This window comes from Aspergillus vadensis, assembly GCF_003184925.1.
Source record: "Aspergillus vadensis CBS 113365 unplaced genomic scaffold BO88scaffold_4, whole genome shotgun sequence".
Lineage (NCBI taxonomy): Eukaryota > Fungi > Ascomycota > Eurotiomycetes > Eurotiales > Aspergillaceae > Aspergillus > Aspergillus vadensis.
Window position 1 is genome coordinate 812,436 of NW_020292042.1, and position 16,526 is coordinate 828,961.

General features: G+C 50.3%; 5 protein-coding genes across 5 annotated transcripts; 3 read left to right on the forward strand and 2 right to left on the reverse strand.

Annotated features, from left to right (window-relative positions):
• Positions 1–2,201: 2,201 nt before the first annotated feature.
• On the reverse strand, positions 2,202–4,938 carry BO88DRAFT_207840 (potassium transporter). The gene is made up of 3 exons (XM_025701906.1): positions 4,835–4,938; positions 3,303–4,762; positions 2,202–3,243 (listed from the first exon to the last, which is right to left on the reverse strand). Exons 2-3 carry the CDS (start codon positions 4,554–4,556, stop codon positions 2,560–2,562), a joined length of 1,938 nt encoding a protein of 645 aa, XP_025566010.1. The 5' UTR covers positions 4,557–4,762; positions 4,835–4,938; the 3' UTR covers positions 2,202–2,559.
• A 1,930-nt stretch (positions 4,939–6,868) lies between these two features.
• BO88DRAFT_382883 (carboxylic acid transport protein) lies at positions 6,869–9,194 on the forward strand. The gene is made up of 5 exons (XM_025704648.1): positions 6,869–7,586; positions 7,640–7,770; positions 7,824–8,002; positions 8,067–8,415; positions 8,510–9,194. The coding sequence occupies exons 1-5, from the start codon at positions 7,030–7,032 to the stop codon at positions 8,821–8,823; spliced, it is 1,530 nt and encodes a 509-aa protein (XP_025566011.1). The 5' UTR covers positions 6,869–7,029; the 3' UTR covers positions 8,824–9,194.
• A 640-nt stretch (positions 9,195–9,834) lies between these two features.
• BO88DRAFT_476761 (uncharacterized protein) lies at positions 9,835–10,604 on the forward strand (the record flags this gene model as incomplete). Its single annotated transcript, XM_025711950.1, has 1 exon — positions 9,835–10,604. The coding sequence occupies one exon, from the start codon at positions 9,835–9,837 to the stop codon at positions 10,504–10,506; it is 672 nt and encodes a 223-aa protein (XP_025566012.1). The 3' UTR covers positions 10,507–10,604.
• Positions 10,605–11,480: 876 nt separating this feature from the next.
• Positions 11,481–12,643, forward strand: BO88DRAFT_382887 (glycoside hydrolase family 28 protein; the record flags this gene model as incomplete). The annotated part of the gene is made up of 2 exons (XM_025704649.1): positions 11,481–11,708; positions 11,759–12,643. 2 exons carry the CDS (start codon positions 11,481–11,483, stop codon positions 12,641–12,643), a joined length of 1,113 nt encoding a protein of 370 aa, XP_025566013.1.
• Positions 12,644–14,007: 1,364 nt separating this feature from the next.
• On the reverse strand, positions 14,008–16,271 carry BO88DRAFT_476770 (thioester reductase domain-containing protein; the record flags this gene model as incomplete). Its single annotated transcript, XM_025711951.1, has 2 exons — positions 14,008–15,903; positions 15,960–16,271. 2 exons carry the CDS (start codon positions 16,269–16,271, stop codon positions 14,008–14,010), a joined length of 2,208 nt encoding a protein of 735 aa, XP_025566014.1.
• Between the last annotated feature and the right edge of the window lie 255 nt (positions 16,272–16,526).

Sequence of the window (16,526 nt, forward strand, 5' to 3'; positions counted from 1 at the left end):
TGAAACCTTACATCTATCTACTAGTATCTACACAGCCTCGATGGGGATTTTGTGGGGAGCAGCAGACTAGTCAGCAACTATCGTGGCTAGTGGGTCATGTGATTTTATCAGTTGATGATAGTCTGTTTCCTCAAAGAGAACAGAGCTGAGAACAATAATCTCACCCCTTCAATAACCAAATAATAGTAATGAACATATTTAGAAGAGACGATCGCAATTCCCTCGTACAGGATGAATGTCTGGATCCATCCAGTCTCAGCAACCAGTCCACGATGAAAACGCCCAGCGTGTCAAGGAATGTTGCTGTGTTCCCTCAAACCACGTCTGGATCCGGCCGGTGGGGCGAAAAAGGGAGGAGAGAGACAGAAGAGAATCTGACATGGCATCCAGCTCTCCCCTAAAACAGAAATACGAGGGATGGGACCTGACGGAGATCTCCTACCAAGTGCCTGATTCAGCCTGTCTGCAGTTAAACTAGTTAACTGCTCGAGGCTTGCTCGTGAAGGTTAATCAGCCAAAGCTTACTCAACCCAGGGAATGACAATGAATGTTAACCACATCAACCACCTCTCTGGACTCGTTTAGTATCTTCACACCCGCAACCACTGCCTCGGGGCGACCGGGAGGGCGCTACCGCTGTCATGGCTTCAGGCTGCCAGCGCCCATACTTGGTCCCTACCTGTATAGCAACACCAGAACTTTGTTTACTGCCACACCCTCGCTCCAGCAAAGGACTGTGCAGACGGGGAGTCCAATGACAGGAGTCCACATCATTGCTTGACTCGCTCGTATCAACCTGGCCTGGCAAACAATGATCTTGACATTCATATTGGCCACGCTGACATCTCCATCATCATCATCACCACCATCATCATGATAATACAGACGGCCTGATCCGCCACGACTGTGGATTCTAGAACATACACATATCATTTCCTATTCACGCCCAGATACTATCTCTCGATGATGATCAACACACAATAGAATATAGAGAGCCGGGTCTGGATTAATTCTGATTGACGTCACGACATCAGATCCCTGCAAATCCAGCAAACATTACGAAGCAGAAAGTGTTGACCTCATATCCCGACCACTTCACCTAATCCCCCACAGATTTATCATCCATCACCTAACCATCCCCAAGAATAACAACAGCAGCAGCAGTGGTCCTCGTATCCCTACTGACCCATCTTCGAAACACTATCTTGATTTGAAACTATCTTAACCACAACCTTAACGTCTGACACAAACTGACAGAAGCATTAATAATCACTCACTCCCCCTCTACGTCCATGGTAATACACACACCACTGCAAACCTACGCACCTACTTACCCCCATAACACCAATAAAGTATACCAGAATAATAGTATCAAAGTATATCGGACATAACCCAACTCCATCCCGGAATTCCTAATCCCTATCTCCCCAGCACAACCCACCCACCCACTTACCCGTCGCAGACAAGGAAGTGGGAGTCAGAAGAACGGGATATCGGCGATTCGCACTCCCAACCTCCGACCGACACGCAGCAACACTGCAAAGGATATGCCGGAACCGGCAAACCAAAACCACCAACCCCGTGATCTGACCCATGGTTCAAACCATCCCCTCTAAAGCCCACTAATCAATCATAAATGAGAAAACCCCATATGAAGAATGAATCATCGGATACACGGAATAAATTAAAATAAATCTTTTTTTTTCCTTCAGCCTTGTAGTCGGGTCGGGATTTTTACCTAATATTTTTCTTCCTTTTTTTTTTTTCTGCCGGTTTTATTTTTCCTTCTCACTTTGGGTTTTGGTTCTCGGTATCTGGGAATTAATGATTAGTAGAGATGACTTTCTTTACGGAGTTGATCTCTCGGGCCGAGGGTGGGCTCAGAGATTTTGTGATGGATTTCACTTGCTGATTGAGTGATTAATTAGCTACTCGTGATGAGTGATGATTGAGGCTTGAGGCTTGATACTGAATGAGTCACTGGCTTCCTTCTCGATTTTCTCTCTGGGTTCCGGTTTTCGCGGGGTGGTTTAGGTACGGCCTCCGTAGATAGGGGGATAACATGTGCGATTATCGTCGATAGTAGTACACCCTATGCATCTCATTTAGTGTTGTTGTTGGTGGTGTTCAAGGGACTTGTGCTTGACAGTCAGAACGGAGTGGGTAGGTGGGTGGGTAGGTGGCGATGTGATCAAGGGTCCTGGTTACATAAAAGAATAAATACATGCAAGCATAATCAACTATGAATAGCTTAATGTATTATGCTTGAACAATTAGTAGTAGTAATGCAGAGCACTTTAATGCCTCAGCTTTAACAGTGGTCTTAGTTGCCACCCGGCGGAGTTTGAGGATGGATCCCCGGCGCTGCCGAGGAACATAGCAATATCAGCAGTGTTAAACTGTTAGTGTTATATTGTGGAGATATTGTTCAATCCGATCGATAACAATTATGCAGGGAAGGCTTATGTTATGACATGCAATACATTCCTGCAGTTCATACTGGAACTACGATGGATACATGCCGAGGAGGCAGTTATGCTCATACATGCTGAATAACTGTCAATCATGCGTAAACAAGTTCCCCAGGTCGGAGCTCTTCTTCCTGATCCACCGTTTCCACCACCACTCTGGCCTCCGTCCCTGCTCGTCGGGCTCCACTAAATCACATGGCAGCAGTATCGCATGATCGAGCGCATGTGGTAGACCACGATGGCGGCCACGCACCTGCATCGCAATGACAATCACTTTGGACAAGCCATTGAATTCCCGACACAGACTCGTCTCCGTACCAGGGTATCCCATGGATAATCCCACAGTACCGTATGCAGACACAATCTCAAACAGGATCGGGAAGAGCGAGAAGGCAATGTCCGTTCGATTCTCCTGCAGACGTTTCCCCTCGGCGACGGCAACGAAGAAAAACCCCAACATGACAAACCACAAGTCGAATCCCAGCTGACGTTGGATATGAGCGCCTAGGGAGTCGGATTGGTGCGGCTTGTCATGCTCGTCGTACTCTTCGTTGTAGATGCCGAGGCTGCGTTCTTCATAGACGTTGGTTTTGCGCATGGCGATCGCGATGGGAAATGCGGAGATGTACATCATCCCTACGAATGAAACTTGCACGGCTGGGTGGAGAGTACCTAATGAGGCGATGGTGAAGCCGGCGGTACGGGTAGAGGCGATTTGGAACAGCCCATTTACGAGGCGGAGGCCGGCTGATATGGGGCTGGGATGAGGGAACTGATGAGGTCATGAGTAAACTGGTTCAGGTGAGGTTTTGTTCTTCTGGGTCAACTCACCTCTTGGAGGGTGTAGAAGATAATCAAGTCTATAGCATTGATGAGCAGGAGGACTGCGGCTAGTCGCCAGGTCTCGGTGCTAGGAAAGAGCAATGTGAAGCAACGTCGCGGATGATCCAGAAGAAATTGGAGCTCATCGTCGAGGGGACTGCCATACGTAGTGAACTGCGATAGTGTCCATATGATGAAGCGGAGCATGCACGGGAACCCGGTATTTCCCAGCACAATGAGAAAGGTCATCACCAGTAGCGGGAACACCGCAGTATTGAACGACCCCATTGAGTTTGGGGTCAATGTGAATCCCAGATCATTGAAGGCAGAGCCGGCTGTGAAAATAGCCCACCAAGGCCGGCTGAGGCCATTGTCTGCAAGGATCTGACCATAGTGTTTATTGGGTAGGATCCATACCAGAAAGAGCAAGGCTCCCAGCAGGTGAATGACCACATAATAGCAAACAAGGATGACAAACAACGTCTTCAAGGCTCGATACTCGATACCTCCAAGCTCCTCTTTTTGCGCTTCATTCCAATCGGAGTAACTGGCAATCGACGACTGCCACATCAACGACGGCAGCGGCGGCATGTCATTTTGCATCTCGGAGAATGATCGTCGCCGCTGTGGACTATCAATCTCAGGAAAGGAGCGACGCGACCAGGTACCAGAGTATGTCCGTCGACGTTGCTTTACCTCGTGCTCGGCGTCCGTCTCACAAAAGGTGATGTGCGGGCTCATGGAGCCGGTTGCGCCATACTTCCTGCCCCCTGGCGACTCGCTCGGCGAGGCAGTCAAGCTCTCCTCGGTGACTGTTGAAAGTAACGGCGTGTCCTCCGATGGTCTTTCGCGCGAGAATGATCGAGAAGGTCCGTTCTCCACGTCGGCAAGCCTTTGGTTCAGGGTATTCCGCTGTGCGCGGCACATCATCTTTGCCTCATTGATGGCTCTCTTGAAACGTTTCCGGAACCAATACAGACGGATCACCACGAGCAGCGAGTGGACAAAGATGACATTGGTGACCATCGACACCACCAACAGGGTGACCTGTTGAACTACATGGAGGCGATTGAGATCTACCGTGTTGAGGCCGGTCTGTGTTGCTGCGCCGGAGGCGAGAAGCAAGGCATCGACGTAAGATATTCCTCCGGCGCAGTAAAGAATAAGCGACGATAATAGAGCCCAGGAGATGATGTAGATGTAGTGGTGACAGCGGCGTAGGGGTGACTTGGGATTGTCGACCACGGACTCGCGTGGGGGCATGCGTGAGATGCCTCAGTCGGTCGGGGTAGCTCTTGAGGTAAAACGGCTGAGAAGAAGAACAAATTGGTCTGGTCGGCAGAGTCTCGATTGTTGATTGAAATAAATAGTCCGAGATCGGCTCCTTGCGTGTTGAAAGGAGAGTGGCTATTGGAAGCCGACAAATGCCTCAATGAGCTGCATCACAAGAGTGAGTTGGGCTGGCTTGACTGATCGACCGGTGAATATGTCAGTCTCGTCACTGGGAACACAAAAGAGATATATACGGGACGATGACCCACCATTTATTGCCAATTAATCGGGGAGAAACATGTTTGGTTGGGGCAGTGCCCATTTCCGAGACAGCAAGAGGAGTTGCACTGCAGATGGCAAAGACCCAAGTTGTGGACGACAATAATCGCTCATACTGACCTCCTTGATTTGCTCAACTTGACATTCTCTTCCCCTCCAGCCACTGACGCACGGTCCATAGTTTGATCAACTCTAACGCGTTTATTACTACTAGGGCTGGTTTCAACCCTTGCAGGACTCAGGAACAGGATTCTGACTGTTTTGCCGGCATCAGCTTGATAAATAGTCGGCTTCATCATATGTGTTCGATACAATGTCCTAGACCGTACCTGAGACGTTCATCAAATTGACTTTCAAATCTCAAGAGAATTTCCCCGACCGTGAGTTTCGGGCTCAAAACTCTACACAATCCAGTGATGTGCAGCATGGACATGTCTGATGAAGACGCACGCAGTAATTAAACGACAGTCAGAATAAGTTTGGTGGGTGAGGATAACAGCTGGGCTTTTCCTGACCTTGGCAGTCACCGCCAGAAGCCTAGGGCATAGAAAACCGAGCATGTTGTTGAGCAGACAGTTCCCAGTGCGGCCGGGGCTTATCTGCTGTTCATGCAACACCAAAAGCGACATGGTCGCCATCGCCGGGAGGGCCCCGGCGAGAGGAGAACCCCAGATCAGCCTTCGCAAAAAAAATGAGGCTAATCTCTGCTCGAAGAGGGTCTCTCTTCTAAGGAGACTCCCCCTCGAGAGGGCCTCCAGAGTCCCTCAGGCTCTCTCGCCAGTCCCAGAACCAGGCTGGCTGCCAGATCGCTCTCTATTCATTACCGTGGAGTAAAAGTGAGACGGCAATGGTTAGAGCCATAGCTACTATGGCAATCAATGCTATCTTGCGGTAAAGGCTGAATGCTAAATTCTTCAGAAAATTCAATAAAAGGAAATTTAGGTTGAGGATGACATCGATGTTAGGTCAAAGGATAATGAAAGGAAAAGAACGACTGTTATGATCTATGAGAAGTTACCAGCCAAGTCAAACTATAGCGGGAGCTGAGTATGGAAAGAAGGAAGGCCATCAATAGTGGACATTTTCCCAGAGACATACACTATTGCTGAAGATGGCAAAATATGATCAACAAGAGCAGGAATGATGGTATCAATCAAGTCCTACTTACAAAGGAAACGATGATCTGCTCTGTTTCTTTGTTCTGCCCTTCCGATTTAACCCGGACTTCTTCTTGCTTCTCTCCTTTTGCAACTTTCGTGCGCAAATGATTCGCCAAAACGGATTTTTGGGTTGTACCATGTCAAAGCGCCAGCAAGTAGACCAAAAAAAAAAAAACGAGAAGTTGTGTCTATCTGGATAGCGGACGGAGGGATATATGCCCCAGCATATAACCCCCGCAGAGCGTGATTTGCGCCTCCTTCCTCGTGCGTTTGAAGGTTTGCCAAGGGCGTCTCTGTTGTCGATAGGTTGTATTATTCCGAGGTCGGTGCAGTAGTAATTTCCTGGTAAAAGACAGAAATTGACTCACTGTGACACAGGTCCACATTAGATATCCGACCAACAACGCGTCTGCTCTGGCCATTGAAGCTACCTCATCTAGTATCCTCACGCAAGGCAATAATTGATTCCAATACTTCCAGTAGCCATGTCTGCTTAGATAGAGGAACAGCCCTAAACAGGCGCTTGCCCAGCCCGCATGGCCAACTTCACCGAGCAGGCCCTTGCCTGCACTCGTGCCACAGGACCGCCATCACCGCCACTGTTAATGGCAGTGGGACAAACCCCTCTCTCTTGGCCTTGGCATAAACCTTTTCCTTCACTCCCAACACTCACGATAGGGTCGGAACTACTAGTGATGTTGAGCGGACCCCATGTCGCGTGGCTGGCACATTTGCTGGCGCATGGACGAGAGCATGCCGCCCAACTGCTTGGCGCAACCTTGGCCCGCCCAATCCCAAGATTGCTCGCGGGGAAGAACGGACGAAAATCTGGGGAATATGCGGAGATTGATCCCATCACCTGATGTGGGGTGCTGGGTGGGAATTCACTTGACACGGTGACAGTGAATGCAGCAGAGTTATAAAGAGAGGGGGGTAGATGCATTGGAGGGCGCATGCATCAGCGTATTAATCTTCCCTCTCTCTTACAAGAATTCAAAGCACTATAAAGCCTAAAGCGAGCAACAATGAGCACTGCAAATGAACCAGCAGAACCTCCCGCCGACGGTATCCTGGCTACTGCCAAACAGGCATGGGGGGATCTATTCAAATGGAAGCAGCGAGTTGTGGTGACCAACGAGCATGGTGAGACTCACACAGAATGGCAAGCCCCGGATCGTCTTCAGAACCCCATCAATATGATGCTTCAGCTGAGTGCCCGGGATTGGCTGTTTTTCATCGTTGGTCTCATTGCATGGACTGCAGATGCCTTTGACTTTCATGCTTTGTCAATCCAGACTGTGAAGCTCTCTAAGTACTATGGCCGCTCCAAAACAGATGTGACCACAGCCATTACTCTCACTTTGCTCTTGAGAAGCGTGGGAGCTGCATTCTTTGGTCTTGCCGGTGATAAGTTTGGACGCAAGTGGCCAATGGTCCTCAATATGATTGTCCTCGGCGTGCTCCAGATCGCCACGATCTATAGCCACACTTTCCAGCAATTCCTGGCAGTTCGCAGCCTCTTCGGTTTGTTCATGGGAGGTGTGTATGGTAACGCAATTGCCATGGCTTTGGAACATTGCCCGTAAGTGTGATACATTAAGAGCATATTCTACTCACCTCACTGACAACCTCTAGCGTCAGCGCTCGCGGTCTCATGTCCGGCATTCTGCAGCAAGGTTACTCACTCGGATACGTCCTAGCAGCATGTGCCAATCTCGGCGTGGGCGGCGCGACAGATAGCTGGAAGACGGTCTTTTGGATTGCAGGTTAGTTAGATATCGATACCACTTAACTTCAAAGAGACTCTAAACACCCCCAGCTGGCATTTCTCTCGGCGTCGGCGTCATCCGCATCTTTTTCCCCGAATCGAAGCAATTCATCGAAGCCAAAAAGGCAGGGAGAGTCTCCTCCGACCCTGGAGCCTTCTGGCGCGAAACTAAACAAATGCTTGCCCAAGAATGGAAGATGTGTGTCTACTGCGTCATCCTCATGACCTGGGTATGTCCCTAGCCCCAATGCCTAAACCAACAAAGCTAACACCTCACCTCCATCCCCCTAACAGTTCAACTACTACTCACACACCTCGCAAGACTCCTACACAACCTTCATGCTCACACAAAAAGACCTGAACAATGCCGCCGCCTCCCGTGCCTCTATCCTCATGAAAACCGGCGCCTGCGTCGGTGGCACCATCATCGGCTACCTTTCACAGTTCTTCGGTCGCCGTCGCGCCATCATCGTCTCCGCCATAATATCCGGTATTCTGATCCCGGCCTGGATCCTACCTGAAGGCGAGCGCGCCCTCAGCGTGACGGGCTTTTTTATCCAATTCTTCATTCAGGGCGCATGGGGCGTGATCCCAATCCATCTCAACGAGCTGTCGCCTCCTGCTTTCCGGTCTTCGTTTCCTGGTTCGTTCGCTGTCTCCATCATTTCTCTATCGATAGCGGCAGACTTATTCCACTATTCTAATTGGGGATGCTAACACATTTTAAATTGTTATAGGAATAACCTATCAAGTCGGAAATATGATCTCCTCTCCCTCCGCGCAGATCGTCAACGCAATTGCCGAAAAGACCTTCGTGACTTCTTCATCGGGGAAACCTGCTCCCGCGTATGGACCCGTCATGGGGGTCGCTACGGCTATAATTGCGACGGGCATTGCTGTTACCACTGCGTTTGGACCTGAGAAGCGCGGCCGTCGCTTTGAGACGGCTGTTGCAGGGGCGCAGGATGCGGATGCGGCGACGCTGCAGAAGGAGGTAAAACTTGAGGAAGGGTTGAAGGGAGTTGTTGAGGAGAAGGTTGACAAGGTTTAAATTGGGAATAATGTGTTGTTTGGGGGGGGGGAAATGGATCTTGTGGCGGTGATGGTTGGTTCTCCTATATTTATGACTGGGCTAGGTTATTCGCTTATAGTTAATTGCATGAGCCGTAACTACTATTACAGACACTGTGCACCAGGATGTTGTAACCATTGTGGTGGAGGGCAAGAGGAGTCAGAAGGAATCATTCAGTTTGTTCCATGGTATTCTGTCAAAGTCATGCCCGCTTGGGTATCAGGTTGTCGGTTGCCGACAATTGAGGGCTGTTGCAGCCGTTGGGCTGGCCACTTTATCTTGCACATCGAGCTAGTTTCCCAGCATCTTGAAGTGAGGTGTGTCTTGCGATGTGGTAAGCCAGATTGCCGAGTAAAAATGACGTTCTAGAATTAAATTTATCGCACTATTACAAGTCACGCGGCTTTCAAGGTTCTTTGATCGAGTGTTGAGAAACTTTCGGCTCACATGGGTAGTGTAGAACTTTCTCTTCATCCGCCCAAGTGCGGAGAGAATACAGAGGAAAGGGAAGAGATATGACAAGGCAGAAGGATGTATGCAAAAGGGACAAAGAGCACGATGATCCCTGTTCGTCACATGACCACTGCAACAGCAGATGGACTACTGCCATTTCTTTGGCTTATCTCACAGATGCTTCGACAAAATGACAACCAACAAACCTAATGCGCTGTTCTTTACAGACTTTCAAAACCTGAAAGTTATCTACATTTCAATTAAGGCAGAGGGAAGGTAATTTCGTGATGTCCCTTGAATACCTCCCCAAGACCCACTGAACGCAAAGGGGCAGCTGCTATGCCCCTCATATTTGCGACAAGCTTCATCATGTAGACAAGCGTGCATACAAGCACTATATGGCTCGTTCAGGAGCCTATAGGAGCCCTGCGGATTTTATTAGGGGCTGTCCACAACAGCCTGGCTCCGCTACTTCACTTTAACTCCTCTCTGATCCACTTCGCACAGGGACTGGCCTCTATCCCGAACCCACCAGGCATGGTGATGGATATACGTTGTACCGGATTGCGCCATTCCAGCCTACGGGGAAGAAAGGGCCCTTTCCTGCTGAAGGGTTCCAAACTTTACGCGGATGCCGAAAGCCCTACAGCGTTGGGACGATCAGACGGTAGCAAATATACCAATGACTCGGGAAGCCGTTTGAGCAATTACTGCAAGCCGCTTTCTAATTGGAGGCTATTACAACCGGCCAATCTGGAATACTTGCAATATACCAAAGGAATCCGTTTTCTGATGCAAATTAACGGTGGTACCTGCTATAATCCTGAAGCACTATGGGACCTGCATGCCTTGCTTGAGAGCAGTGCTCGTTACGAGGCCGTAGATACGAATGGCATGCCGATATTGCTTCGGCCATGGCCTCGGCTTAGTCCAGACCTGAAAGGGGCATATGGACCATGCCTTTCCGTTGATGTGGGTTTAGCTGAGACTACTAACAAAAATAGACCCAAGCTTCGAGGCATCTCTAGAAGAAAGGGAAAGCTTGTGCTCCGTTTCTCCGTTCCTCAGTTGTATGGCCATAGCCTTCGTCACGCCGTTCTCGATGTGGGCGCTAATGCACTTACCTTTTGGCTCCGTAACGCCGGACCCTGCAACCTGGACACATGCGTTCCTCCTGCCTCTGGATTTGCCGAGATGAGCTTGACTTAATTGCCCAAACCCCCTGATGATGCCGACTGGCGACGCTGGGTGGGGAATGGTATGCCCCATACCAACGTAATGGGAATTGATCGGCATTTTAACATCGCTATGTACGCTGCTGATATGAACTTCATTTGGAAAATTAGAAGAATTCTGGGACTAGTCTCCGCCGTTCTCCCGTATCATTGACGCCCGAAAGGGGCACTGAGATTAGTGGTGTTTCAATCCTCCGTGTGCGCTCCCTATGGTGCGAAGATCCCGAACGGTGTGACTCGGCCTGGTTGACTCCTTTGGGTGGAGTGGACCTCATCTCATCGGCACAATCGGATCGCGGACCATGGGCCCCTGGTTCGTACGTGCAACAGAGTTGATCATAGGTTAAGCCATATTTTTCTGTCATACAAGGGACGGGGATGAAAATCTCCCGTGAGAAAATCCGAAGATCAGCAGCTGTAAGAACATCAACTGCCGAAAAGGGGCTTGATGTCTCTGAGACGGGTGGCTGAAGCATAATCCGATTTGCTGTGTGCGATGTTATCGGGACGCTCCGCGATAGGCTCGGGCCCACGTTTAAAGCCAAGTTCGATTAAGAAATTGCCGCGTCAACCCATTTATTTAGTGCCCTTCTAGCCTTGATGGGTCGTTAGAGATTGATGGCTCCCAGGTGCCACCCATTCTCAACCCATGCAGGCAGCATTAGATCAATCCTTCGCGTTATGAGAGCTTCTCTCACGGCTTGTTACCGAAGTTTTGCCTGACCCAGCTAGGTTTAATGCATCAAGAGATTAAAATGAGTCGCAACGGAGGCTTGCTTCTAGGGTATATAAGACCCCAGCTCATCGCCGGATTTGCAGCTTCCTTTGTTCTTCAGCGCAAGCCAACCATTCATTCCTTCTCTCTTTTCACTCATCTCTCTTCTGTAGACCAGAACTACCCAGTCTTTCATTTACTCTGTTGATCAGATAACCATCCAACTCGCAACCATGCCTTTTGCCAAGCCTTTGTTCTGCCTCGCGACCCTAGCCGGTGCCGCTCTGGCTGCTCCTGCGCCTTCCCGCGCCACCGACTTCAACAAGCGGTCCACCTGCACCTTCACTGATGCTGCTAAGGCCTCCGAGAGCAAGTCCTCCTGCACCGACATCGTCCTCAAGGACATCACCGTCCCTGCCGGCAAGACCCTTAACCTGGAGGACCTCAACGATGGCACCACCGTAAGCCTTCCCCAGCCCTAGCGTCAGTGCCGTTCTAACAGCGACACCAGGTCACCTTTGAGGGAACCACCACCTGGGAGTACAAGGAGTGGAGCGGACCCCTCCTCCGTATCTCCGGTAAGGACATTACCGTCACCCAGTCCTCGGACGCCGTCCTCGACGGCAACGGTGCTAAGTGGTGGGACGGTGAGGGAACCAACGGCGGCAAGACCAAGCCCAAGTTCTTCTACGCCCACGATCTTGATGACTCCAAGATCTCCGGTCTCTACATCAAGAACACCCCTGTCCAGGCCATCTCCGTCGAGTCGGACAACCTCGTGATCGAGGACGTCACCATCGACAACAGCGACGGTGATTCCGAGGGCGGCCACAACACCGACGGTTTCGACATCAGTGAGAGTACCTACATCACCATCACCGGCGCCACCGTCAAGAACCAGGACGACTGCGTCGCCATCAACTCCGGCGAGAACATCTACTTCTCCGGCGGTACCTGCTCCGGCGGTCATGGTCTGTCCATCGGCTCTGTCGGTGGCCGCGACGACAACACCGTCAAGAATGTCACCTTTATCGACTCGACTGTCTCTGACTCCGAGAACGGTGTTCGCATCAAGACCGTTTATGATGCTACTGGTACCGTCGAGGACATCACCTACTCCAACATCAAGCTCTCCGGCATCTCCGACTACGGTATCGTCATCGAGCAGGACTACGAGAACGGTGACCCTACCGGTACCCCCTCCAACGGTGTTACTATCTCCGATGTTAAACTCGAGGAGATCAAAGGCTCGGTTGACTCCGACGCTGTCGAGATCTACATCCTTTGCGGTGACGGCAGCTGCACTGACTGGACCATGTCCGACATTGACATCACCGGCGGTAAGACCAGCAGCAAATGCGAGAACGTTCCCTCTGGCGCTTCTTGCGACGAGTAAGGGGTTTGCCTTCCTTTCTCTCGACTGAAAGAAAGTTTGAAGAGCTGTGGTGCGCTCTGTGCATTTCAGATAATTGCTAATCTTCTTTCACTTTGCCGTTACACAGTCCTTTATTTATAATATAAAAAACCATTGGCTGTATACTCTGAAGCAAAAGCATAGCACCCACTGTAGAAGTAGTAGTAGATTCTTACTTCATTCCTGAAGGCAATCTCTAATAACCTGAACCAAGCAAACTAACACTATCCAATTGTGTGTAGAGCAGCTTTGAAGGAAGACATACCTTTTCATGCCTTACAAGCTTCAACATCATATTCCGATCCAAACCTATAGCTGCAGCGCAGCCCTGCATATTGTGAACATACACCACGCAACTCTCGCCTCTTCTGACATATAATAACTACTAGCAATCATATAACCCCTTCCCACTATAGAATAAGTACATACGACCACAGGGTGTGGAAAACAGGGCTTCCCGTCCGCTCAGCCGTACTTAAGCCACACGCCGGGAGGTTAGTAGTTGGGTGGGTGACCACCAGCGAATCCCTTCTGTTGTATGTTTTTGATCTTTTTTTTTTTTTCACTCCTGTAAGTTATCAGATTTAGTGGCCGTGCTTCTCTCTCTTCATCCTGTTCACCTACGGCGGTTGTTCATCTGCAACGGGCACCTTCCCCTTCAGGAATGAAGAAGCCGACTACACTACATCGTTTCCGATGATTGCATGTATTTAGCTCATCTTCATCTTCGTCCTAGAGAATACAGACACACGTTTGATCCCTTTTATCTCACTAGATTGAGCATCTAACGCTTTCGAACAAAGCGAACGGTGCATCATCCTCCTTCACCTGAACGCTCAACCTCCCCGCCTGAACCCCAATAAGTCACGCCCAGAAACCCTACTTTCTTATCTTGTGAAGCTGATGTTTTCTAATACTCACTGATCTCTAGGAGTCTAGTATTCATTATTATTAGCTGTATCTTATAATTTTGCGACTTGATCCATCCGGGGAAATAAGTCCGAAAGATATTAACTCTTTCCGGAACACCGTCTTCAAGTTTCGGCAGAACTTTACTGATATTGATAAACCAATCACTGTGCAACTATGGAAAATCATTCCAGACAAGGATTATAGCGCCAACGGTGTAGCTAAGGCAATATTTGATTGGCTTCGAGAGCAGCTCTTGGGAATATAAATGTTGATTTATCTCACAGCCAAAGCAGCAAAAAAAAAAAATCTCAAACCCAGTTTACTAAATCTACTTGATAGATTCCAACAGAGATATACATAACAATGTACAAAACCAACATGACCATGACGTAGACATCAACGAAGAAGGATAAACAGAAAGAAAAGAAAAAGATCTACCCACTCATAACCCCAACCATCTGATTCACCGACGGATTCGCATAAATAAGCTTCTGATCCACCGGGGCAGCATTCGGATCCCACTGTTTCCGAAACCTATTCACCTCCGCAATCAACTCGATGACCTTGAGCGAATCGAGACCAAACTGGAATAGATCCGAGTCGTCGGTCCAGGCTTGCTGCTGATCTAATGTTTCTGTGAGGTGGGCGTGAATGAAGGTTTTAAGGTCGGGTTTGGGGATATGGGCAGAGTCTGCTTTGGGGGAAGAGGAGGAGGATAAGGAGGGAGATGTAGGAGGGGAAAGAGCAGGCGCAGAACCAGTAGTGAGACCTGTCAGAAGACGAGTGAGAACGCCCTGCATGGCTTTTTCGACGGCTGTCTCGACGGCTTTAGGGAGGAGTTGTTGGAGGACTTCTTCGATTTCGGTGGTTAGGGCTGATGCTGATTTACTTGTGGGGGTGGGGGAGTCGGCACGGAGAGGAGGGGTAGAGGGTGAGAGCGAGGGAGATGACGAAGTAGTAGTAGAAGAAGAAGAAGAAGTAGGGACAGGGGCAGCGACATGAGGACGCATCCTATCATACAGAGCCTGCCATTCCGCAGCGTAGAGCTTGAAAACCGCATGACGCTGAACGGTATCCTTACCGGCGCGCGGAAGCGGCTTATCCGGGGAAGTGAGCATGACGAAGCCTTTCATGATGCGGCCGTGAGCGGGACATCCACGATTCGCCTTGGTGATATACGGCCATATCTCTTGGATGTATTGTTCCTCTTCCGCGGGTGAGGCCGGATAGTCATATGGCTCAATCAACACCGAGGCCTGGAATTGGCCTTGACCGCCGATAACGGCGGACTTGACCTTGGGGCTGGCTACAATCACGCTCTCCATTGTGATGGGGTTGAGCTTTTCGGCGGTGGTGAAAGCGATAATATCGTCTGTTCGCGCCCGGAATACCCAGGACTCTGGGCGGTGGGGGTGTTGCGCGAATAGATCTCCGAAGCGGTACTCTTGCTTGTCTGGGAAGGTGTAGAAAGCGCCCTGGAAGAGCTCGTGGTTGGGTTGGCGGCGGAGGACTAGCTCTGATAGACCGTCACGGTTGGATTGGAATTCGTGTCCGAAGAAGGGGCTCACGGTTACGTATTCCCAGTCTGCTGGGTCGTCGTTCATCTCGAGCGGGAAGAGTAGGGTCTCGCATGTGCCCATGATGGACATGCATTTGACTTGGGTTGAGAGGGCGTCTCCGACGGCTTTGGGGAGGGAGCCGCCGACATAGGAGAGAAGGTTGAGGTGCTTGATGAGGTTTTGGCGATGGATGGGGTTGTTGTATAGGTCCACGATCAGTGATGGTGCCAGTAGCGCACCGTCGAGGTTGGCGGAAGTGATGACTTCGTTGGCGACGTCGGAGGTGAGTGGTCCTGGGGGCGGGAGGACGACAGTCACACCGGAGAATATGTTGAATGCTAGGACGAATGTCAAGCAAGCGGCATGGAAGACTGGCAGGGCTAGGAAGAACCGCTTCCCCTTCAGGTAGTTCATCAGGGTGGGCTTCCCTCCGAGAGAGGGAATGAGCTGATGGGCGTCGTTGCTGGCCAGACTACCGTAGGGAACGAAGACGGGCTTGGGGATACCGGTCGAGCCGGAGGTGTGTAGGATGCAGAAGGTTTTGTAGCGAGCCTCCTCCCAGGTTAGGGTGAAAGGAAGAGGATTGACCTGGTCCAGGTCTGTGAACCAGAAATCCAGCTCAGGCATGTCCACCTCCTTCATGGATCGAGCCTTCAGGATTTGATCGAGGACGGCTGGCGCCTGCTTTGGCCGCAGAGCAACTGAGCAGCCACTGCGTTCTACCAGAGACAGATGGGCATCCAGGCTATTACGGTGAGAACTGAAGAAAGCCTGGGAGTTGGGAATGAGCTGTGAACTGTAGCAAGCAGGGACTGTCGTGCACTTACTGTGTGACCAGCCTTAGCGGCGGCTATGATGATCAGGATGTATCTGATGTCCAGAGGACCAATGTAGAGAATGGTTTGAGGATCGATGGGCATGCCCACCCGGTCCCGTAGCCACCAGGCACACTTATTGACGGCTTGGGCAAAGGTAGCATAAGTGATATCTTGGAAGCCAGCCGACACGTTCTCTGGATTGCGTGGAACAGAGACAAAGACCCGCTCGGGATCGGTGATGGCAACTTCATCTAGCACAGCAGGCAGCAGGCGTCGACCACAGTCAACTGGAGCCTGAAGAGCAGGAGGAAGGGCATCCATTGAGACTGAGAATGGAACGGATGATGGATGGTTGAAGGAAAGAGAGGGATTTCGTCTTTTGTACTATTACAGTGAATGAGAGAAGTATGGGAAGATATGGGGACGTATTTATATCATTTCTTTCTGCGAGAATACTATTCCCAGTCCGGCTGACTCGGTGTCAACCCCGTCTGTGCCCAGAGCTGCACCGGTTAGATCGGCAGAGGCTGGACTCTGGTGGGACGAGACGATTACTCGAGGCAGGATGAAAAAGCT

What these genes read in the sequence shown, in the direction of transcription:
- BO88DRAFT_207840 (XM_025701906.1), bottom strand. Translation starts at nt 4,556, where the DNA reads ATGCCCCCACGCGAGTCCGTGGTCGACAATCCCAAGTCACCCCTACGC. An exon ending in TCTTCTACACCCTCCAAGAG is followed by an intron (nt 3,244 to 3,302) that starts GTGAGTTGACCC and finishes TGACCTCATCAG; the next exon opens with TTCCCTCATCCCAGCCCCAT.
- BO88DRAFT_382883 (XM_025704648.1), top strand. Translation starts at nt 7,030, where the DNA reads ATGAGCACTGCAAATGAACCAGCAGAACCTCCCGCCGACGGTATCCTG. An exon ending in ATGGCTTTGGAACATTGCCC is followed by an intron (nt 7,587 to 7,639) that starts GTAAGTGTGATA and finishes GACAACCTCTAG; the next exon opens with CGTCAGCGCTCGCGGTCTCA. An exon ending in TTTCCGGTCTTCGTTTCCTG is followed by an intron (nt 8,416 to 8,509) that starts GTTCGTTCGCTG and finishes AAATTGTTATAG; the next exon opens with GAATAACCTATCAAGTCGGA.